Consider the following 24,438-nt stretch of genomic DNA (forward strand, 5'->3'; position numbering starts at 1 on the left):
CTGATGTGCTTGTAAGTCCTGTCAAGTTCAAAGCATGAGTTAGGACAGCAGCAGTACTGATGCATCTGAGAAAATTCTGGTTCCGTTTGCTTTGACAAAGAATTATGAGTGGCTTTGAAGATTTTGAAAATATTTGGGGAATTATCAATTGTTTTTCTCCACATAATGTATCTTTTCAAGAAAATTTGACTGTGTTAAAAAAATTGTCTCTGCTGAACTTTAACTGTGTTAATAAAAAAATAAATCTTCAGACTAGATTTATCCAAGCTACTAAAAAGTTGGCAGGAGGAAAACCTAAGGAAAAAGAAGTAATTTCTGGCATGATGTGTTCTTTTTACTTTGCATTTCGTTACATTTATATATGAGTCCATTGTTGCTACTTGCTTTCAATAAAAGGCCATCATTACACAAACCCTTACTCTGGTCACTGAGCCAATCTGCAATCTTAAAGAAAAGATGAGATTCAGATAACTCAACTGAGCTTTCTCAGAAAAATAGCCTGATAATATTTAAGCACTGCCATGACTGATTGTAAATTTATCTTCCAGTATCCTTATTAAAGAATCAACAGAGAAGTCTCAAGCACTTCACCAGTAGAGACAGAGAGAACTAAAACCCCACAGTGGTGATGACTGTTGTTGCTGCAGAACGAAGACAGACTTTTTTTTTTTTCCCCCGCATTGTTCTCTTCATGTAAACACCAGCATTTCAGTGGAGAATCGTTAGGAAACTCTTAGCAGTGAAATGCTCAGAAACGTCCGTGGCACACTGTACACTCATGTAAAGTAAGAGCCCCTGTGCTAAGCCCTATAAAAACTATATGTAAAAGAGTATTGTTTTGTTTAAGCTGAGGCCCCACCATTGATTTCAGGGTAGGTCACATTGCAATAAAACCGTGGCCTTTGGTATCTCCTGAAAGCATCACTGTTTTGTGAATTACACAAGAGATGTTAAAACTTGATGACTGGAGAACAAGATGTAACATGCCTTAGAGGGTCAGGGTCACAGTCAGTGTCAGCTTGGAGACGTAATGTTTTCCTGGCAAGACAACAAGACTTGCCATCCCTTTGGGTTAGGAGGAGAAGGGACATTTATAGGTAGAGCTGAGTTTATCCTCGTGAGAACGGTGCATCTTTTAGGGCTGGGAATGGGATATTGTACACATTCTATAGCACAGCCTGGCCTGATGCACAGAGAGGTTACAGGGGGGTGAAGAAATGTTGCTGGGATGTGACCAAAGGTCTGTTGTGGGTGGTAGTGCCTGAGGGAAAACTGGTAATTAAAATGGGTGCAGTCAAGGTAGAACTCAAAGAATGAAAACCCAGTCCCTGTAATTATTACTGATTTTGTTGTTTCTTAGATAAAAAACTCACAGACTTTAGATAAGGTTTTAGTTGTAAGGTCAGGATTTGATTTGCTAAGTATTTTAAATTACTGTTCCTAATTAGTTTCTAATAAAAAACATAGAGATTAAGTCACTGAGAGCTCAGAATTAACTTCTTGATTCTGCCTCACATTCTTGTCTTTCAGAAGGAACTTTGTCCAGTGTTTCTCATTTACAGAAATTCATTATCAATGTAAATCCCATCCCCAGATGTTTGCATATCTCTGTAAAAATACAGTTGTCCTGGAGAAACTATTTTATAAATTTTATAAAAATCACTTTTTCCTTACTGCAACCCAAACTGCTTGAATTGAAGGGTCTTCTAAAGAAGAAAACTTCTAAACTCTAAAAATGTAAGTGGCAAGGAAGCAGTGCAGCAGGACTGAGATAATAAAACACAACAAAGATGCTACAAAGATGTGTCTGTGCTTCAGCAGCATCCTGTGAGCTGTCAGGTACCACTTAGCAGAGTGTAGCTACATTTGTGCCATTTGTTTTTTCTAAGAACAAAGGGTGTATTTCAACAGTACCAAATAACCGCTGTTAATTTTTGGATAATTTATTATTTATTTAACATTTCAAGTTTTGTGCTTATGTTATTTTTCAAATGCGTTTTCCTTTGTATCCTTTTTTGTCTCCTGTTCTGTACATTGTGTGAGGTTCAGGCTTGTCTGTCTTGTTTTGTTTGCACATCACTAGAAAATTGACTTCATGGTGGAGATTTCAGGCAAGATGGCAATATGAATAAGGAACAAATACTCAGTTTCCTGTCTCCTTATCCCAATTGATAGTGTCACTGTATTGCTATGAAAAATAACTCTGTATGTGGTACAGTGCAAATTAGGAAGCTGGCCTCAAAGTACCTTCATGTCTTGTGCTGAAATCTCATCCTGACAGACAGTGCTGAATTTAGAGTGCAACGTTTTAAAAATACAGGGTTTCTAAGCAACAGTGTTTAGAGAGGGAACACTTCTTGTTCCCAGTTTTGCCTTTGACTGCTGTATCTATAAAATAGCTTAAACCAACAGGTTTCCATGTTGGAGAGTGATTAATTTTGATACTAATGAAATGGGGCCCTGCTGCCTTCCTCATGCTCCTGTGTACTTGTTTTGTGGGCAAGGTGCAGGATCTTGTGATGAATGGGTTACTTTGAGAATTCTCTTCATTTTACAAAGCATATTGTTCAGGGCTGGTTTTGTGAACAGCAGCTCAGCGATCCATAAAATAACATAAACTGTAGCATAAGAACTTGCAAAGGAATACCTGGCATTGACAAAAATCCTAGCTTTATTTTAACATAATATCCGAAGGAACAGAAGAATGTGGTACCGCATTGGTAACTATGGGAAATGCTGTTTTACTAAGAAAACAAGTTCTACTTGTCCCAGTGTCTTCCCCCTTCTTCCAGGTGATTTATGTAGTGACTTTCACAAGCCTTATGGCTTGTGTTTTGCTGAATTCCAAAGGAACTGACATAGAGATGTGTGTGATAGGATTAAAACTCAAGTCACTGTCATTTAAATGCTAATCTCTGTGGATTAGGAGAATTTGTCAGCAGTTACCAGAGCCAGTGATGGTGCATACTGATTTGAGGTAATCCCTGATATCCATTGCCCTGTGCTGGAAGATGAACCAACACCGCCTTATATCAGGGCCAAAGCAAAGAGAGAGAATAGATATGGTAGTAGATACTGGCTATGGATGGCCTTTCAGAGGATGCAAAGTCCTTTTGTGTAGGATGGCTGTTTGTTAGACCCAGCCCCTCCTCACAGCCTCGTGTGGCTGAGCAGTGAGGGGTGAGGGCTGGGTGTTTATAAATACCAGTTTAGAGTAACTAATGCATGAGATCACTTAAAAGGTGCACTGGGATCCTAAGCAGCTAAAAGAAAATGTTGCCTGTTTTAATTAAAAATCTTGATTTCCAAGACAGTCTGGTAAGATTTAATGATTAGTCCTTATTATATTTTTTTATGGATGATCTAAAACTTCAGTAGTGTTTTGAGACAAGTGGCAGAACCATTTTTAAGAATCACTATCAAGCTTTATTTGAAGAGAGTCTTACTTTCCTGTATGTCTAGATTGTTGTAAGTATTAATCTCTACACAGTGTCCTGAATCCATGCGGTGTTCCCACATGCTAATGTTTGCATTGGCACATTCATATCGACGGATTTTCATGCAAATCCAGTCTTTTCCCTCTTGATTTGACAATTTTAGGAGGCTGCTGTGACAGATATTTCTCCTGCAGCCTTCGGAGACTTCCTCATTAAATCTTGCTGAATTTACTATCGGGTGCTGCATTTTGAGCCAGGGAATACCAGGGTGGAAGGAACATCATGGATCATCTGGTCCAACCATTTTTGTCAAGAGCATGCTCAAAGAATCATAGGATTGTTTAGGTTGGAAAAGACTTCTTAAGATCCAGTTTCTAAGCCAGCCCTGCTGAGTTCACCATTAACCCATGTCCCTAAGCACCACATTACACAGTTTTTAAATTCCTCCAGGGATAGTGACTCAAATGCTTTCCTGGGCATCCTGTTCAATGCTTGACAATGCTTTTGGTGAAGGAATTTTTCCTAATATCCAATATAGACAAGGTGGCATAGCACCAGCTGCATCTTTAAAGTGACTGATGTTGGGGAATCCATTTTGGGAGATCTCACTGTCTTTGGTGAGTTCATTGGTGTCTAAACAGAATGTGTGGCAGCAGATTGAGAGTATAATTCATAATTAAAAAAAAAAAAAAAAGAGCCTGGAGGTGAAAGTTATTTTTCAGTGCACCAGTTTCTTAGGCCTTTGTTTATTACGTATTCTTTAGTAACTAATTCCTCCAGGACAGTTTATATCAAGATCTGTTCGGCTTCAGAAGGAGTGTGTTGAGTGAGCATGGAATGGAGTGCACAACACACAAGATCTAATCTAGCAATGGCATGAGTGCAAGTAAAACTCTGTATTCATGCATTGCCCCGGGGATTTCACTGGGGCTCTGCCTGGGCACCCAGTTCTGCCTCTATGGGATAAATGGCAAATAGGAGTCATGTGTCTGAAAGCAGCACAGAGCTGTCAGATGCTTGTTTCAGCCAGACTTTACTATTTGTATAAACACTCTAAGCACTCTTTTGCAGAGCTTGAAAAACATTTTGCTTTGCCTTGTTTTAGTTTGATTTTATTTGCATGCATCATTGTACATGTGAAGAGATTGACCCAATATAACCAACCAGATTGCAGAAAAGGTAGAAAAAGGTTTTACAAGCAAAATGTTTCCTTGTGTCCTTTCTTTCCTGGAACATAAATTCACCAAAAAAAAACCCTATTCGAAACAGTCAATGATTTGCTCATAATGAATGTTAAAAAATATAATCCAGATATCTGCTGGTTTGTGAATGTGGATCCATGCTTTATTGAATGTGAATCAGGCTGAAATGTTTATTTTCGACAATGATTCTAAATACTGAGATGTACAAATATTAGTCTTTCATCTGTCTTCAGAACAGGCAAATAGTGGGAGATGAACTTGCTCATACTTCCTCTGCCACTTGGGTAAAGTATTTTAGACATTGAGGTACAAATTTGCTTTTTGCTGTCAGCTTGTTTTTCTGTATATCTTCAGGATAATAAATACACAGAAAAGATACATTCATTATTGACTTCCTAGAGACTGGCCGTCTGATTTATGGCTTCAAAGTGTCTCCATTTTATCTGTCAAAACTGATTTTAAACTTCATTTGTCTTCTGGTTTTGGCAGTGCTTTTTACCTTGAATTCAACTGTTTGACATGCATTGTACCAGAGTCACATTTTAAAAACATTTACAGTATGTTGCAGAAAAAAAAGGTTCAAGTTGGTACATCTGCTTTCAATATTATGCATCTCTCAAAGTGAAAACAATTTGAGAGCTGGCAATGGGAATGTTCTTGTAGCTGTAAGCACAGCGTTTAGGTAACTTAGAAGAATAGAGCAATAATTACAGAAAATGAATTGTCACAGAGTAACATTCTCCTGTGATTATCACCAATTACAGTTAGCAGCTCCAGCGGCCTTGGTGATTAGATGCAGAACATGGTTTCCCTAGACTGAAATGGGATTGGGCCACTTCTCAAAAGATTTTGTTAAAAATTACTCTCAGAGATTGAATTCCTGCAAATGGGGCATTAACAGCCCCCTGGGGGCTGGCACAGACATCTCGCAGTGCAGAGCATCTCTGGGACTGATAAAGCTTCCTGCTCTCCCTTTGCCCCAAAGGGACAGAGCCTCAGCTTGGGGCTTCTCTCCAGACTCCATCGGGCACTGAGCACTGCTCCTTTCCTGACTAAAACCGGACCTGGAATAGTGGGAAAAGAGTGCATTGCAGGTGGAGGGGTGGCCCAGCACGATTGAGACCTTCAGCAGTGGTGCAGCTCTGATGGAGGGCAAGAGAGAAATCTTGGCCAAGCACCCACAGCTCCAGGGTCCCCTGTAGTGACTGTGGCTTTTAATCACAGCTGCATAGGCTCGTTTTTATCTGAACTCCCTTCATCAGCCTTTCCCCATCTTGCATGTTTTCACCTTGCTGTCACGGTGTATTAGCTCTTCCCTGCACTAGTCTGGATGATTATCAGTACGGGAGTATTGCATGGGTAAAGCTCATATGAGAGGATGTATAAGAAAAAGAAACACGAGGGTAATGGAGGCTGGGTGGATCTGCTGGTGGTGCAGGTAGATCAGAATGGCCTTAGGAATAATCTGCAGAAAGGTCTGGAAGAAGAGTGAGGGTCTGAGTTCCAAGTCAGAGGTGGAGCCTATGTTATGAAGACCTCCTGGTAGAGTCTGTTCAAAGTAAGAGTGAAAGAAGGACAAACTGAAGGTGCAGCTGGTGGGAGCTGCCTGTGATGACTTACCATTCATTAAGCAACGCCAGAGACTGAATTTTTTAAGTGCTGGTAGGCAGACGGTTGTCAGTAGAAGCAGCATGATTATGTTATGTTTGGATTTGTAATTGAGATTACAAACCAGATGGAGTGTGAAGGTGAAGAGGGTTAGGAGACACAGAGAAAGAACTAAGCTTTTCGAAATTAAGAGAGAAATGAAAATAAGATCCATCCTCTGGACAGTTCACTGGAGTTACTTCTTCTCCCTGTGCATCACAGGGTTTGTTGTGATTCCCAGTGCTTAGAACAGAATAACCTGGTGTTGATGTGTGTGCAGTTCAGAGGAGCCTGCTGAGGCTGACATTCTTGGTCTGCACTCACCTCACCTGTGTGGTGATGGGGGATTATTGCCTGTGTTCTCATCAATGTAAGGAAGGATTTAAGCAGTTTCATTTGTTTCTGCATGTGCTTGATGCTGAGCCTGGAGTTTTTATTCTTTCAATTATGCTCTGTAGCTTGGAATGCTTAACAGAGCCAGGCACAGGCAGTGCATAGGGATGAGAGTGCTGGAATAGAAAAATAAACAGTGGAAACCCACAGCTGAACTACCAGATGCTGGGGTTTGTCGAGACTTTTTTGTAAGAACACAGGGACTCTGACTGGGGTCATTATCCCTACCAGCCACTTGTCAATATAAGTCCTTCTTTCTCGATTTTTCTCCCTTTTTTCTTTCTCCTCCCCTTCCCTGCCATTTATGTCCACTCCTCCCTGTAAAATGTCCTGGTCCAACTATGACTGAAATAGCTGATCAGCTACTATATTCCTGGAAGAGAGGGATGGGTGCAATGCCCATCCAGGCAGGGTTGTGCAGCCACCGTGTCACCTCTGGAGACATGGCTGTGGCACTGGGCTTGTCTTAGACTACAGAGAAGCAGATGACTGCACACTAGGATGTTTAGCCAGAAATGACTTTCTTTCTTTACTGAAAGCACTGAGGGGAAGTGTGAGAGGTTATGTGTTGCAGGGGCAGACCATGCTGTGTGTGTGTGATCTCTCTCCCCTCTCTGGTGCTGAGGGGAAGGAGGGCACAAGGTTCCCTCACATCTGTGCCATGATGTGTCTGTGTGCTTTGGACAAACACTACCTGTGCCTCAGAAGCAAAAGCTGGGCATAGGTTCTTTGACATGACTGCACTTCAGTCAGGTGAGAGTAGAGAGGCCATGGATGATCTTGAACAGACCACAGTAATTCCAATGCTCTGGCCTCTGCTGGGTGGATGTTCTGCAGCAGAGAGTGAAGAAATATCAGTGACTTCAAAGGGAAAGCAAACCTGAAGCAGGTGCTACATGGGACTGTAGTGCATAGCAGTCATCAAGGGTCTGAGTCCAGAAGGAAGGTCAAGAGAGATTCCCACTAAAGCCAGTAATTGTTTTCTTTTTTAGCTTGTTTATTTTCTATGCAGTTAGCAAAACGTGACTCTTCATTATGGGTGGTGTAACCAGTCATTAGCTGTATACACATGGCTGGGGTTCAGTTTCACAGAAACAGGATACTTTACTTTTCCACACTGACTGAGAAGAGGGAAATGCACTGACGTACAGGGCATGTAGGCTTGAGCTTTGGGAAGCCACTCTTGCTTGTGTGACACTGGTTTCTGCAGCATCATGAGCTGGTTCAGTAGAGCTTAATGTTTTCTGAGCTTCTCCCCTCTGAAATTGCCTGTGACTGACAGGGCAGTGCCTGACCTGGACTTGCCTGTGAACCACTCTGAGAGCAGTTGTGCCAGCCTAGCCCAGGCTGATGCAGCCACTGGAGACAGGCTTGGATCCCCCTGCAGCACTAGGACTTGGGAGCAAGCCCCACCAGCTTAGGCATCCCTGCAGCATGCTCTGAGGAGCCTCAGCTTGGCTGTTGCTGTGTCTTCTTTCCTTGCTTTGCTTTCTGGAAAACTACTGCTAATGATTTGCAGTGCAAATAATGCATGAGACTTGCTTCTGTCGTATCACAAGGAGTGATTTTGGAGCTATGCTCTTCTCATGTTTTCCCTCTTGCTGACTTGCTGACAGTGAGAAGGAAAAAATTCTTGGTTTTCTCTTTTTGGGAACTTCCAGAGGTTGCATTCCTCCCCCTTAATCTCAGCTAATTTCTTAGTCAGCGTGCTCAGGATCACATGGATTTCTGCCAGGTAAGTAGGGATTTTTGTGAGCTGTAGTCTGTTCAGTCAGCAATCATTTTAGCTGTAAAAGGCCATGGCTTAGTGTGGGGCTCAGATGACACACAGATTCAGCTTCCAGCTCCTTTATTTTTTAAATGGCTTTAGTTACTCCCTCTCTGCTTTTTTTTTTTTTTTTTTTTTTTTTTGCAATCTACCCATAGGGTTTAGATCTATTCTGTAAAACTAGTGCTAAACCAAACAAGGCAAACTTAAGAAAGGCTTAATTAAAATAACAGAAATCTCACACTCACTGAATCTATTGCTGGAGCTCTTTTTGCCTGTAAACAAAAAAATCAAATGGCTGTTTTTCCCCCCACCCCTCAGTTTCATAAGTGGTTACTGAGCTTCTGCAGTTGCTACATTCCTTAAAAAGTTGTTATTTCTTTTTTGGTCGCACACTAGGGGACTCCATTGTTTTCAGTGGTGCCTATTGAGTTAGGCCCATCGACAGCAGAACTCATTCTGGGTCATTAACTTTGGAGGCACAGTAGTATAATTTGGTGACTTTATTCTGTTTCTTAGCAGATACTTGTATTAAAGTCACGCACAAAAACAGAATAACCATCCTTCTCCCTTCCTGAAAACGCTGAGAGTCTTAAAGGACCTTTTAAAGATCTTTTAAAGGACCCATTAAAAGACCATTAGAATTTGTAAAGCTTTGTTTAAGCACATATTAAGCAGAAGTAGCAAAACAATGCTGCTATCTTAAGTTATTGATTCTAGTACTGTGCTGTTCTAGTGTTGACAATTTAACAAGATTGCTTGGAAAAACTGGCTATGTTTAAGAGAAGATTCACACAAACGATTCATGGTCTGGAGAATATACTGTAGTGTGAGAAAATGAATTTATCTGCAGAGGGAGAGAGTACCAGTTATGTCATGTGTTTTCACCTAGCACACAGTCATAATGTGAGACCCAGTGCCTGAACTGAAGTCAAACAAGTTGAAGCTATTTAAAATTCATGCTGAGAACCATGGAACAAACTGCTACTGAAGCAATTCTCCATCATTTAAAGATTCCACTGTGAGATTTGATGTCTTGTTAAAAGATGCACTCAAGATCCAACAGTGTGTGGTTAAACTACATGGAGATATCCCAGAGGAAATACAATGCACCAGGCACACTGGCATTCTTTCTGGGCTCAGCCTGTAAACTGTGTGGTCTTTGGAAATTTCACTCTGTTCCTGTGCTATGCTTGCTATATACAAACTCAGTCACTTCACCCTCGAGGTCTGTTTCCCACTTTATACAACATTTGGTCCTGACATTTAGGGAGCCTCCCACACCTTTTGGCCACACTTTGTGTGCAGTGAACATTTTCATTTCCATAACTCTTAATCTTAAAAGGTCTTAAAAGGCCTTTTCTTCCCAGCACCAAAGTTTCATAAAAGTGCACATGATCAAAGTTAGCAGTGTGCTAAGGTGATGGTGTAAAGAGGAAAGGAAAGGAATGGAGTGTTTGCCCAGAGTTGTAACAAGCTAAACTTCCTCCATCTGAGACCCTCAAATCTAGTCTAAATAGAAGTTCATTCCGCCCATGGCTCTCTGCTCACTTTGGTTAGTCAATAATATTTACTGAGTTCCTGGCTGCACTCTTTGTATCTCTAATTGAGCACTGTTATTAAAACGCAGATGTCAGAATTCAGTGTGCATCTTGAGATACTCAGTTCTGGAAGACTTCCTAACTCTGATCTTGCTTTTACTAGTTTTGTATTGCTGTTCATTTCACTGCCTGTGGCAGAGTCTCCTGACTGACAACCAGCAGGAACAGAACTGGGCTCAGAGACAATATCATTAATGGATTACTGTCGGTTCCACGGGATGGATTGGATCAGCATGCTAGAGTGATTTCATGCCTTTCACATATTCTTGATGGTCAGCAGAAAAAGTGCTGTAGATCTGAAGGGTCAGTCCTAACTAGAGTTTTGAGACTTCTCTAACACCAGAGTCTGGACATGGTGCAAATATGTGCATGTTCCTGAGAGTTTTTGTTTAGTGTTTTATGCTGCTAAATTGTATTTTGGTATGAGGGTAGGGGCAGCCTTTGCCTCTGCATGCGTGCATTTAGTAATTCTGGATTTTCGAGGCATTTTTCAGAGAAAATTTTGGTCCAGCAGTAAAAACCAACAGCAAAACTGGATCACGCCAAATATGCACTAATCTCATTATTCTATGTTTTACCCAAGAAAAAAGATAAATTAGTCCAGATATGATTTAACTGCTGGATCTGCCTGCCACAGTGTTGCTGTTTCTCAGTGAAAGAAGAGAGAGTATCTGTTACCGACTGCAAAGAACAGAATCTGATCGTGAAAAGTGTAGAGAAAAAAAGGTGTATAAAGAACAGAAAAAGGACTGCTGGAGACAGTTCAGAAGAGAGACAGAGGAAAGAGATCAGAGCTCTGGAAAACATGATTTATGAGAAAAAGCTTGAATAATGAGAGCTGTGTAACACTGGCGAGAGAAGACTGAGTGGAGACAGCCTGCAAAAACAAAAGGTTGCTATGGAGGGCAAGAGAACAGACTCCTCTCCGTGTCCAGTTTGGACAGGACAATATGTAACAGACTGAGTTGTGCTAGGGAGCTTTTTTAAGTTAGCCATAAAGAAAAGAATTCCTAAGTCAAGTGAAATGACTGAATAGTTTGCTGGAAATGTTGGGGAATTGCTGGAGCGTGTGAAGTAGATTGGTCAAACACCCCCTTAGGTTTGTGAGGCTGGATTATGCTGTAGGGACACAGGACAGAGTAAATAATGTTCTGAAGACTCTCTCAGCCCTGTTTTTTCATGATTGCATAATGTGTTTGTCAGAGCAAAGGGCTTCTCATGGTTACACTGATCCTTCTGTATCTGTTTCTTCACTGGCATATCCAGGTTCATGAAATCCCTGAGATACCTTGTTCACAGGGCTTGAGTGCAAAGTGCCCACCCAGTTTACAGAAGGCAGCATTGCTAAATAAAAGCAGAGTACTCCACAAAATTCCTAATCCATAGCAACTGCCCACTGTCATCACTGGAAGATTCACAGAGGCCATCTAGCAGGAGCTAAACTTCTCATTATTGTTTATTCAGTGTTCATGTAAGACAGCACCATTCAGTGAGAATATTTTCCAGTTTTATAGCATTCTGTGTACTCTTCAATTTTTCTTCATCCTCATAGCTCTGCTTTTCTTCTTCCCTGTGCCTTCACCTCTTTAAAGCAGATTTCACAATAGCCTCGTTCTTATCCTGTTCCACAGTCTGCTAAAAAACCCCACAGCAGAACAGGTGCTGGTAGGGGTGCCTTGGTTATCCCCAGAATCTGACATTTGGAAGAGATGGATACAATCAGGATATTCAGTCCTCCCAGCTGTTGTCTAAAGCTGCCCATTTTGGATAGACACCTGAACTAGTTACATTTATGTCACAGAGTGGAGATTTTCCCCTGTGTTACATGGCACATAGGTATTTATTGCACCAAGAACTCATATGTTTGACACTGTCCTTCAGCAGACGGTGCTTACTGGGGATACATTAAGTTGTAAGTTTAACAGGCACTGCATATATCTGCAGCCCCAAAACTGCAGTCAGAGGAGAGTCTGCAAGAGGCCTATTCATTGGCACTGAGTGCAGAAGGGTAAATTCAATTTGAGTAGAATTAGTCCCAAGCATAGTTCTGGTAAAATAGAAAACGACATTGCAAATCACTTGATGTTAAATATATTTCAAATCAAGCCATGAAATAATGCCAAAATCCTGGCAGAAAGAAATGTCAAACAATGAAAACAGCAAATGAAAAGTAGCAGGGGTAGGCTGTTGCTCTTTTCAGCATATGTTGTGGAAACTGTTTGTTTGTCTTGAATTTTCTTTCTGGCAATGTTAATTCTCAGCTGCAAAGAGGCCATTACTGTATTAGGTATCAAGTGTTAAATGATCAAGGAGATGGTGTAGGCGAAACTGCCTGTTATGTGGTAGCAATTTGAGTTTTCATTGTAAAAAATCATTTTTTGTGAGAGTACAGAGATGCTGCTAGGGGATGTGGGTTACTTGTTAGGTGTGAGAGGTCTGCAGTGAGTCTGGATGGAGGTTGTGTGTGTTAGGATGTCTCATTTTTGGTAAGAGCATGGAGGAGCCAATGCAAGTGTTTTAGGAGAATGTGTGATCTTCAGCAATCAAATGCATTTTGGCTGTAGCTTTTCTTCCCTGATATATAAAGAAGCAGAAAACAATGTGAGGAGGCTCTTGCAACAAGTGAGCTTGAAGCAAAGATAGCAGTGAAAAGGAGAGACTCGTGAAGTGTTTCATAGGAAAGGAGCCTAATTCACATTTCTTGGAGGACCAGCAAATGGAAGACAACCCATAGCTGGCAGTGATGTGCAGGTTTATTAACTCCCCCCCATTGTATTCTGTGCTCATGTTGAAGCATTCCTGTCACATAGCAGCATGTTCTTTGCAAGTTCTTTGTAGACTCCAGTGCATTTTGATTGCTGTTATGACTCATTTTCTGTCTCTTGCCTGTGAGTAGACTGGTTTCCAAATGTATGCATCAGAATTACGTCCACAAGACTAGATGTGCATTCACATCCCACCAGACCTTTTCCTCCACCCAGCTTGCATTGAAAATAACAAAATGCTTTCTAGTTACCAATTTCCTCAATTTCTCAAAGTTTATTTTTTTGTGTAACCCCAGGTGATCTACAGTGATTCTGTCTTTGTGGCTCTTACTGACTTAGTTACACTTCAGGCTCCTAAAACTTTGAGCCCAACATCTTAATGGAAATATTTTTTGTTGTGTTGTTTTTTTCCTTTTGAATGTATTTAGTGTACTGCTGAGCCAGGCAGACATAAAATTCCTTCTTGGAGTATGTTTATATAAGACATATGCAAGGTGCCATATGGCAAACCCCCAGCTTTCATTCCCTGCACATCCTTGTGTTTCAAATGTTTGGGAGAGCCCATCCCCCTGTGGAGTCTTTACATGGTCTGCTGGCTTGAACTTCCATGGAAAAGAGAGACTAAATGGGCTAAGTAAAATGTAGGGGAGTGGAGATCTGGGAGTTTAAAAGTTCAGGGCTTAGTAAGTAAATGGGAAAGCAATAACCCACATGCAGTTCATAATAGGCATCCTCTGGCTATTAGGAACTCTGTGACTTAGAGGACAAAAGAAAAGGAATAGATTTTCTCAGTCTGTGCATATCTGGAAAGATCCTGATTACCAGTGGAATCACATAATCAATTATGAAAGCATCTTTACAAGGGGAACAGTTCAAGTACCTCATCACAAGATGTGTGAACTTCTGTCTTGAAAGAGGCTCTGGATTTCTTTCAGCCTACAAGTTCAGTGTAATGACAAGGTGCTGTGAAAACCCTGGTGGTGTCCTTTTAGAGCAGTACAAAAGACAAACCAAGGGACCCAAGGGCAGGTGAGAGTGTACATAACCCTAAACAGTGTATAGTTGTCTTAAAGCTTACACCCAAAGCACAATGGCATTTATTCGGGGGGTGTGGATATCCTACCTATCAGAAATAGTGAGAATTAAGCCTATTCCAAACATGGTCTTTAAAAAAAAGTCAAAAATAGCAACACATCAAATTTCATTACATTGAGCTTATATTCTCCAAGTGCCCATTAGGAGGGTTTGAGGATTTCCTTTTAATTAAAATAATGTTTGTTGAGCTTAATATTTTCCTAAAACATTTTTTTTAATGTCTTTTTCCCCTCTCACTAAAATCCAAGTAGTGAGGAAGGATAACTGACCACAAAAAAGGCCAGATGTGCTGAGAACAATATTTTTCAAATTGCCTGGCAACAGGAAAAGGGTGATTCCAAGCCGAAGAGACTCTGTAACAATGAATATAATGACAAGACCTGTGTTTCATCAAATTATGAAAGGTTTTGTCTTGATGGTTACAAAAGAGGCCAATGGTCATTTTCTGTCTGCTCTCACCTCTGTTGGGGTATATGATTTAAAGGTCTGAGATCCAAACAGAAGCCAAGAATGTTGAGTTTCAAACCTGCTTGTAGGGAAAGAGTCCTTTTGATAGTAGACAGTATATTTCTGTATTTTTCTGAGAATTTTTTCACTGTTGCCTAAAATTGTTCTATTCTTACGCGTCTGGAGTCCAACTCAGAACATCAGCTGAGGCTGTAAGTCACTGAACTAAAGATTATGGCATGTATTTTCCTGAATCTTGGCCATACTTGCTAAGTTCAAAAAGTGCTGTGCAGGTCTCACTTGGAAATCTAAACTTGGTAACATCGCAGCTGGTTTAGCAATGAGAGATGTACTAGATTATTATGTGTTCTTTGCTGCCTTTAAAATACCATGATAAAGGCGAATATGGGAGCCAAATCTATCCACATGCTCGAAAGTGAAAAGGTTACAGATCTGTAAACTACTGAACTGTTTTCAAATTGTGTTAAGCTGGACTGATATAAAATTAACCATGCTGCTTTATTCGGTAGTGCCAACCATACACATTCACTCTTCTAAAGTACTGTATGTAGTCTGCAAAAATAAATTCCCCAGAACAGAAATATAATGCAATCCAAATAACTAGTTTTAAAAATAAATTGAACATGAAATAACAAATATGGATGTAGCCAACACTAAGGGTCCAGAATTTACTAGAAAGACACACATGGCTTGTATTTATCTTTCATGAGTTTTCAAGATTGATACTCGACAAATTATTTCTCTATCTGGGTTGTTTTAGTTTACAAGGGTTTTCTTAGCCCTCTGTCTTCACTCATACATCAATGTGAAAGTAAAGAAATAAGTATTTTTGTTGTAGGATTTTATTGCATGGTTCATAAAAACTTGGAGGAAATAGATCCTTTTTTATTCTAAACTTACTCAGTGCTCTTGGTTTTAATCCTAATCTTTTATAGATTGTTGTCATCTGTATCTGTTTGGATATAGGCAGAGGATCTGCCACCCCTGTTTTGAAACACCAGTGTAGGACAATTTTGGTCTTCACTTGACTCTCACTATATAGTATGGTCTGCTTGGTGATAGAGAATGTTTTGGCTCTCAGTGTGTTTTTATTAAGGTAGTGAACAAGCATTATAAATAAATGAAGCCACGTCTCTATCAGCTATATAAAACAGACCTTAAAATGTGAACAGGTTGTAACTGATACAGAGAGAACCTGGGGTGTGGTGTGAGCTGCTTTGTTCCTCTTTGACATAGGAACTCTTGAATGCAGCAGTGAAAATTTAGTGCTGTTACTGTTAACCATTTCAGTCCTCAGGGAAGGGCAAACAGCCACAAAAGAGACTCAGAGTGCAGATCCTCTGTGAAGTGATGAAAAGCCCAAATGTCCAGAGGTTTGTTGTATATGAGATAGTGCAAATGACTGTGAAGAAACTGGCCAAGAAAGAATCTGAACATTCCTTCTTTTTGGATTCTAGGCCAAGATCTGGAAATTCTTGTTTAGGATGTCTTGTTCTAAGATCTTACTGAAAATCCCAGTGCTACACTTGGGTAAAGTCTCCTAAGACTGTAATGACATCCGTGGTTAATCACTCCAGCCTACTTCTAAAATGTTTTTCCTTCTCTTCTTCTTAGTTGTGTCCATAATAGAAAAATTTAGACCCAAACTCATGCCAGTGCTAATAGTGGTTCACTGAAACAAAGGAGAAGCCATGTTTTTCCATGAGGCATAGAAAATCTGTCTCCACAGTCACACAGCTGGGCCTGCCTTGTAAGGGGTGTTAGAACAACTCTAATATCTATTTCCCATCCTTTGCTTTCTTTTCCTTTACTACTTTTCAGCCTCTAAGGCTTGGGGTCACAGCATTAAGACAATCCCTCCCACTCACCATAGACAATGGCATGACAAGCATGAAAAGCTTAGGCAAAGTGTTGATTTTGTTGTTATTGTTAGAAATGTCAAAAATGGCCTATTTCATGAATCACTTTGAAGATTGTGCATTTTGAAGCACTCAGTTTGTTCATTAGAGCTTTCAGTCAGCAGTGCTGTGCATCTCTCTGGATGGGTTTAAATTACTGACTGTGTAGGGGTTATGGCAGTCACTCCAAACAGTCAGGGATGTGGATTATTCAGTGCTCATTATATGGAATGAGATGCTGAGTGTGGGTACAGCACCTTCTCCCCCATGGCTTGGCTGTGTTGGCAGCTTTTGAGTTAATTTCCTCTCAGTGGAGGGAGGTGATGGCCTCTTCCAGCGTGGATGATTTTCACTTGTTTGAGAAAATCTGGTACTGTTTGGTCTTTCAGTCGTGTCTCACGTGACTCATCTAGCTGCCAGTAACGGCGTTCCATTTCTCAGTGTTGTCGTGGTAAATTTTGGACATCACATCCAAACAAAACCAAGAATGGCAATTTTTTTTTTTTTTTTTTTTAACAAGAAGTAATTAAAGAGAATGAACAGTAAGAAAAAAAAAAGGCAAATGACCTAGTTTGGTCTTTGCCGCAAAACCCACAACTCTCTGGGGATATCTAGTATGTTAGGCAAATATTTCAAATCTGTCTCTATTTCTAATGTGAGTCATTTCAATTAGACATCTTTCAGTTATTTGTTCATTGGTCTTAATTGGGTAAACTCCAAAGCACCGCAACATGCTTTTATTGTTGAATAATTACCCTTTTGGTGAGTATCTTGCTCTTATCTTCTTAGACTTAATAGCTAATTTTGTCACTAAGGGTGAAGCCTTCCTGAAGGGTAAATAAGATGTTCCCTGGGGAAGAAGGAGAGCTATTGCCTTTTAATAGGGGTGTTTTAACTGTTGATCTCATTGTTGGAGAAACAGGTTTACCTTTGTGGAAGGAAACGTTCTGTTTTGTTCTAGGAGAATTTACCCCTAACAAGAAATGTAGGGCTGACCCTACAGGTCCTGGCCAGTGTGAATTGTTCTTCCTGAGGTGTGTAGCCTCATCACAGTCCAGGAGACCAATTCTCACTTGACTTAACCTGGCATAAATTAAGAAAAAACTCCCCCAAAGTCAGTTACCCCAGAATGAAAGAAGCAAGATACCAAAAATTGAACTAACTTGATTACTCATATGGAAGGAATTGCCTGATTGCAGCCTTTGCACACTACTGTATCAACTCCTTCCGTTCCCTCGCGAACACTTAAATGTGAAGATATAAATCAAAACTGCGGGACACAAAAAGACAAAAGTTACCTTGATGGATTCCACTTCCATGAGATCCTTCTGGAAACCATTCTGCTTTTATTAGATTTACTCTCTGTAAATTAGGATTAGTTTTTTATATGGATTTATGGAATGGCTATGGTATAGTGCAAGCGGGGTGAACCCTCTGGTCGAAGGCAAGGGAGTGTGTGCTCTTTTCATCTGTTATTGGTAAGTTACAGAATGTAGGTTAAAGGCCCCTCGATACCAGTGAAAGAAAGAGATCTGGTTCCAGACATGGAAAGTGCTTAAATCTTATGTGTGCCAGCCAGTGATATTAATATTGTATAGAACAGCCAGTTGTCAAAGGGCCAGATTCTGTTCTCAGTTACAGTGGTGTAAAGTGGACTTCTTCCCTTTTTTTCAGAGGTAATCAATTCGCGTTCACGTGTGCTTGGACACTTGAACACTTGGGTTGTCTGTGTTCAGAGATAATCTCACAGTTCTTTTCTGAGTTGCTGTGGGGGAAAAAAACCCATGAGCTGCTGATGTTGTTCCTTGTCCATCGTTGCTCCAGCTCACATGTGGCGAGCACATTTCAGAGACTTTGGTGCAAGTGCAGCTGCACTCAGGGCACTGTTGTGCAAGAAATGTTTAGCTCTTACTGATGAATCTGTAGGGTACTTTGTGAAGGCAAATGGATTGGCTGAAACACAGGATTTCATGGATTTAGTGTAAGTGTTCTGTTCCTTTGCAGGGAGTGAATGTGTTCTGTGATTTGACAGCTACAAGAGAAGATAATTATTTTTGACAGCACAGGGATAGTGTTCATGTTATTCTAGGAAATCTCTGTCTTCACACAAACAGGTATCAGTGTGTGCTGCATTTGGTATTGCTGAGCTTTGGTGGAAGCATCAAGTTTCTGTGTTTTGATAATATGATAAAATTGGTAAAGTACATATTTAGAAAGCCCTAATGAATTTCAGACTTGTGTCATTTGGGGAATGAAAGAAAGTGTTTTATTACAAGTCCAGTATAAATCTTAAACACTTAAAAAGGATCTACAGTATTTCGGAGGGAAGATACATCTTGACTGTATTCCAGGTAATTCTGCTGTTGGAAAGAGAGGAACTGTGAACTGAGTATTGTAATATGATTGATTTACCATCTTCTCATGGTGGTGTGGCCTTTAAAAACTTACTCACAGTGTTCAGCAGTGTATTTAGATATCCTTTAAAGGTGATTCATCTGCCCCAATTAACAGTCAAAAGTCTTACTATACAATCTTGCTAAGGTAGGTATTAACCCTGAAGTGAGTTAAATTATGATGGGATAAAGCTAGAATAGGAATGGAGCTGTAGACTCCAGAGGATATAATGATAATTTATGTCATGGCTACAAGCAGGGCATAGCTAATAGTCAGAAAAACCCATTATAAGCTGAAAGGCATCCAAAGTGATCTTCTTAAACACCTCAGTCCAAACCTACCTAATACAACTGACTGTGCAGGCCAAAAGATTGCTTAATTTCTGTACAATGAGAAATAAATGACCATAATTCACAGATCCAAATTCCTTGGCGATTATTTTGCTTACTTGTGAAACCTTTCATTTCCACTGCCTTATTGTGAATACGAGAATTTTGGAAGCAAATCCAAAATGAGTTTACAATGTAGTTGTCAGTTCAGCGGAGAGGGTTCTTAGTCAAAGCCTTTTTTTTTTATATATATATTTAAAAAAAAAAAAAATTTTTTTTTTTTTTTGACAGTGAACGGTGGCTACAACCACTGCAGTCTGATCCCTGAGAAGAAGAACATGATGGACATGGAGATGCCGAGTGGCTCGGTGCCTGTGTGCAGGCAAGGTCTGTTCCTCCACGCGGGGAACTCGCTGGTGAGGGACCACGCTCTGTCCCGGGAGAGGCTGCTGCACGTGGGCCAGCTCAACTTGGCACACTCAGATCTCAGGTACCGCTCCAGCTTTTACCAGCTCGTGCCCTTGGCTCCACCCCAGTGCCGTGGTGTCACCAAATTACTGCCTGGGAGGCAGGGATGATACTTAATCCCAGCCCAGTGTCCCCCACACGGTGATTTGGCATGCCACCATCAAAGCTGCAGAAGTCAGTGCCACTTTTATTTCTACAGCATTTCCCTTAATGAAGTATTTGCAGAGTTCCCAAACAGCCACATCCTTGGTATTTGCTTTTAAGGCCATAATGTGAAAATTTGGTCTCTGGTTTTGATATATACACTGTAGTTGGATATTCAACGAACAGAATCTCTATTTAAACATTTGCTATAAATTAATTATATGAAAACACAGAACTCCATTTTTTGTTGTTGTTGTTACAAATTTAACATTACCAGATTTTAAACAAGTACCCTAAACAGACATCCATTGTGAATAGAAACCTGCTACAAATTAAAATCTGTCCATCTATTTTAATTCTGCTGCTTTTTGGCAGTGGATGTAATAGGAATAATCTTGACCTTTTTGAAGAGCTGTAGAAGAGAAAAACCTCAATAAAGTTGCAGCCTTTATCTTGGGTACTTGCAATATCTGGCACTCTGGATGGACTTACCAGGCTGAAATTTCCATAGTCACAGTAAGGGGAAATATGGCCTACAGGTTGGTCTTGAAAATCCAACTGTTCCTGATTTTATTATGCGTATTCATGCCTTGTTTCCCCTTTTCAATTTACTGGTGGGGTAAGAACATCTGTGTTTTCAGGAGAAGGAGGCACAGTAATATGGCAAGCAAGTGGAAAGAGTTTTTTGCGTGTTTGTTTGTTTGGTTGTTTGTTTGAAAAGGATAAATAATATCCATGCCACAGCAAAATAATCCACTATTACTTCAAGGTTTTGTATTTGCCTTTGCAGCTGGATGTAAATCTGCTCCCTCCTGGTTTCTTTATGGTTTAATGTGGTACTGGCAGTTATCAACCATTTTTTTTCATTCTGTCATTGAGGACAATTATGAAACAAAGATAATTAGAGCAGGAGCAAACAAAAGGAGGAAGAGAATACTCTGCTTAGATCTTTTTGAACCTTTTTATAAATTTTATAATGATGAAATGACAGATACCTTCATACCTGGCATCACAGTACCCACCCTCAGAAATATGAACCCCTTCCAGCCTCCATTTGGACGAGGATTCCCAGAACAACATAAAGGATTGTCGGCTGCATAACATGAGAAAGTAGCAGGTGATAGCCCTAATTCCCTCCCCTCTGCTTTGTGGCATGGTGTAAAAGCCTTGAGACTGCTGCCTCTAAGTTTAGAAATGTTTGGAGAATATCCTGAAGGACGTTACAGGTTGTTTTGTGTCCCACTGGTCATGCTCTGCTTGTATGTGCACCTGGCTAATAGTGCATTTGTCTGCATGGGATTTACAAGATGAAGCCAATGCCCAGCTCTGCTCTGTGGTCCTCATAGACACAGTGTCTCCAAATATCACAGTGCTTTTCATGAGACACATGGCACAGAGCCAAAACCTTGGCATTTGGGAGAAGGTGGAAGGCATTTCAGACCATTTCAGTTCGTGGTGTTTGTGATGCTAAAAGCTCTTGACAAGTAAGTAATAGAAAACATGGTCTTTCCATGAAGGTCCGAAAACAGGAGAATGTAATTGAGCTGGGAGTGATGCCCAGGAGAGAAGTCAGTGGGAGCCAAGGGTGCTCTGTCCCTCCCCAGATCTCAGCCTTCATCCGAAAATGGATGAGAGGGGGCTGGAATTGTCAGATAGAGGAGCACATGGACATCAGGGCAAACTCTCTTTGGTTGTTCTGCCCAGCTCTGATGACCAGCACAGAAATAAAGGGAGACACAAATTCAAACAGTATCTCTGGCTAGAACTTTGAGCCACTTTGCATTTCTAGGTTATGGAACATCCAAGAAAAAGCCAAACAAACCAGGGAGCACCTCCCCTAGCAATCAAAAATCTCCCTCAGGGTTTGGGGTTTTGATTGTCTTTGTCCTTTTTTTGCTTCAGTGCACTGAAACTTGTTATCCCCTTCAGCTTCTCCCTGAAATTGTTTTCCCTTGGAAACTGTATTCTAGGGATGAGTGCCTTAGTCCTAGAATCATGATCCCTCTTCTTCCTGGCCTCTTTTCCCTACTCAGTTAATAACTTTTAAGCTGTGCAGCATAATTGCTGCTACATTCTATCTGTGAATGCAATGTGTGTGGGACTGGAAAAGTCCCAATACCTTCCTCACCACAACTGGAGGCAGCGCACAGCTAATGTTGTTGGCCTTTTGTCAAATAATCCATTATCAGCCACGGCAAACCCGCCCACACTGCGCTCAAACCCGGGGAAGACATCAGAGCACTCGGATAGTGTTGCACAGGGTCCCTGGATGTGCAGCACAGCAATCCCCTCCAGCTTCTTAAAACTGTCAGTTATCACCGGGTGCACATTTCCAGTGGCAATTGAAGGCATGTATGTTTTGTAAATAATCCGGAGATTTCAGATACAGTCATCTTTTCCTCTGAGGGCAGTTGGGAAATGCAGCGCTTCTGGCATGGTGCTACTGGCCTCGTGCTCTGGCTCCAATTACCACGTAAGGGAGTCTCTTAGGAAACACTGCCTCAGTATCCTTTGAGAGGCTGCTGTTACTCTTCAAAGGCCTTACACTCAGCTTTCATGAGCTTAAGCAGCAATTCTGTTCCCTCAGACTGTCCATCCCTAGTGCGTGGATGCTCCCTTTGAAGAGAGGTTTTTGGAGTATATTCTTCTGCTGACTCCACTCTCTTTTCAGGATTGCTTATCTGGAAGCCCAGAGCTGCTGTGGCTGGTCCGTGTGTCCACAGTGCTCCTTGCACTGCCCTGCTCTCCTTTGTCCCTCTCATCTTACCTGTTTATTTCATATGCATTTATATTTGGCTACTGTCCAGAGACAGCACAGTCTGCGGGTACCAGGCCTGGAATCTGCTCCGTGGCTGTAACAGCAAGATGCCAGGGGCAAAGAGTCCATGGGTGTAAGGGGAGCCACCCTGCAAGCTGGTTCCCAAACACCTTGTGCTGCTCCTGCATTGGTTTTGTTTCTGTGCCCCTTCTCCCTTCAAACCCCCCCAGGACAGGGAGAATGGGCAGGGCTTTCTCTAGAATAGTGATAGCAGAGTTCTGCCAGGAATACAGGAACTTTGTATTAATGCAACCTCAGCATCACTCAAACCACTCAAAACATCAGGAAATTGAAGGAATGTCAGATTCTCCCAGCAGAGTTAACTAACACAGGATGTATAATGTATATAAATATACAGTGCTACAGAGAAAACTGCAGATCCTGGAGAGGACTTGGTTCTGATCTGCACAAGGAGCCTGTGCTTATCATTTTGTAGGCAGAGAATGGATAAGACACATCTGTGGCAATGGGAAGCATGACTTTGGTGCCCTCACCTCAGTAGCTTTTGAAATAAGGCATTCCAGCTTGCCTTGTGGTTCAAAACTCTCTTTTGTGTGTCTCAGAATCTGCACTGCAACATCACATCAGTACTGTCTTGACTCTAAGATCCTGTGCTGGAAATGCAGGTCAGTGTTCCTGAGGATTTTGGAAACCTAGTATTTCTCAGGACAGGGATGTTTGTGTGCATCCTGCAGGTGACACTGACCCCGCTTAGTCGAAACCCAAACTTCTCTCATGGATTTCTGGCAAGATGGGAGCTTTACATAAAGCTTAATAACACAACACCAATTATCACAGGCTGAAATGTAAGGCTTGGGTTAGCTTTATATGATGCAGGAAATGTGCTGAGTTTACTTTAGCCTGAGGCTTTGGGACCACTAAACTGTGATACAAACTGAATTATTTAGAACAGTTTTCATGCAGCAGAAACGAAGAAATAGGAATTGCTGTGCCTGGCATGGCATGCTGTAAAGCCTTTCTCAGAATGAGTTTAAAACACCACTCTTTCTACTGAGCAACAGAGCAGGGTTTCCCAAACATGTGCAAAAAAGTATAGTTATGCCACGTATTTTACAGACGTATGGTTCTGTAAATGTTAAAAAATAATGTATGAATGCTGCTTGGTTTGGGTTTTTAAAATACCAATTTGCCATCTGCAGAAACAGGTGCTTTAAGTTTACCCTGAGACCAACTGTGAAAACCTAAAGGGAGAAATTATAAACAATGGTTTATGGAAACCTCTAAAATTTTTAAATGTACTGTTTTAAACTTTCTGGTGGCAAAGGAATAATCTGATTGTTCCGTATTCAGTGAATGGTGGGGAATTTAACTTCTTCCATGATCTTAGAGGATTTTTTTACATTAAGCCCTGTTGGAGCTTAGAAACCTGTCAGTAGTGAATGCAGTGTTCCCAGTTGTATGCCTCAGACAGATGCCAGTTTTTGACAACCTTAATTTCATGGGAAGGAAGTCTTTTTAAAGTTTTTGATTGTTGTTAAGTTTTTCCGTCCCTTTTTGTTCTTTTGAGAGTTATTACCAAGGAAGTTTTAGAAGTTATCCCAGCTTCCCATCTTAATAGTAGTGATGGATTAATTAAAATAATAGTGATAAAATCATCTGAGATATAAAATAAATGCAGTTTATTCAGCAGTATCATAGTTCAGTGTATAAATATCCAGAATACTTTTATGTACATATGTTTCATGCAATAAAATGCGTCAGCCCTGTCTTTGCTATGGTGTCACACAAAAACTGCCAAATGGCTGGGTTTTCTTCAGCTTTTGTGGTGCTAGCATCAAAAAAGCATAAAATTCATTTAAGTAGAGCCAGTCAGCTTAAGAGCCACAGAGTGCTTCTCTGGAAGGTTTATTAGCTCAGGTCCAGCTTTCCTGCACACAGATGTGCTGTTTGCTCTCCTTGGTCTGGCACAATGAAGCCATAGGTTAAACCCTCCCATGCTTTGGGGATATGTAAGGAGCACCCTCTGCCTCTAAGAAAAAGCACACAGTTG

The 24,438-nt window shown here is 40.9% G+C and overlaps 1 protein-coding gene across 3 annotated transcripts in view; it reads left to right on the forward strand.

Moving 5' to 3' along the window:
• The window catches only part of GLIS1 (GLIS family zinc finger 1), a 179,239-nt gene that overhangs the window by 62,610 nt on the left and 92,191 nt on the right, over positions 1-24,438 (forward strand). For all 3 annotated transcript variants that reach the window (XM_014870607.2, XM_088169682.1, XM_088169683.1), the window contains one exon: positions 19,289-19,487. In XM_014870607.2, coding sequence (XP_014726093.2) covers positions 19,289-19,487 — 199 coding nt within the window. The remainder of the gene's footprint in view (positions 1-19,288; positions 19,488-24,438) is intronic.

The sequence above is a fragment of the Sturnus vulgaris genome, chromosome 9 (genome assembly GCF_052056855.1).
Source record: "Sturnus vulgaris isolate bStuVul1 chromosome 9, bStuVul1.hap1, whole genome shotgun sequence".
Classification (NCBI taxonomy): Eukaryota; Metazoa; Chordata; class Aves; order Passeriformes; family Sturnidae; genus Sturnus; species Sturnus vulgaris.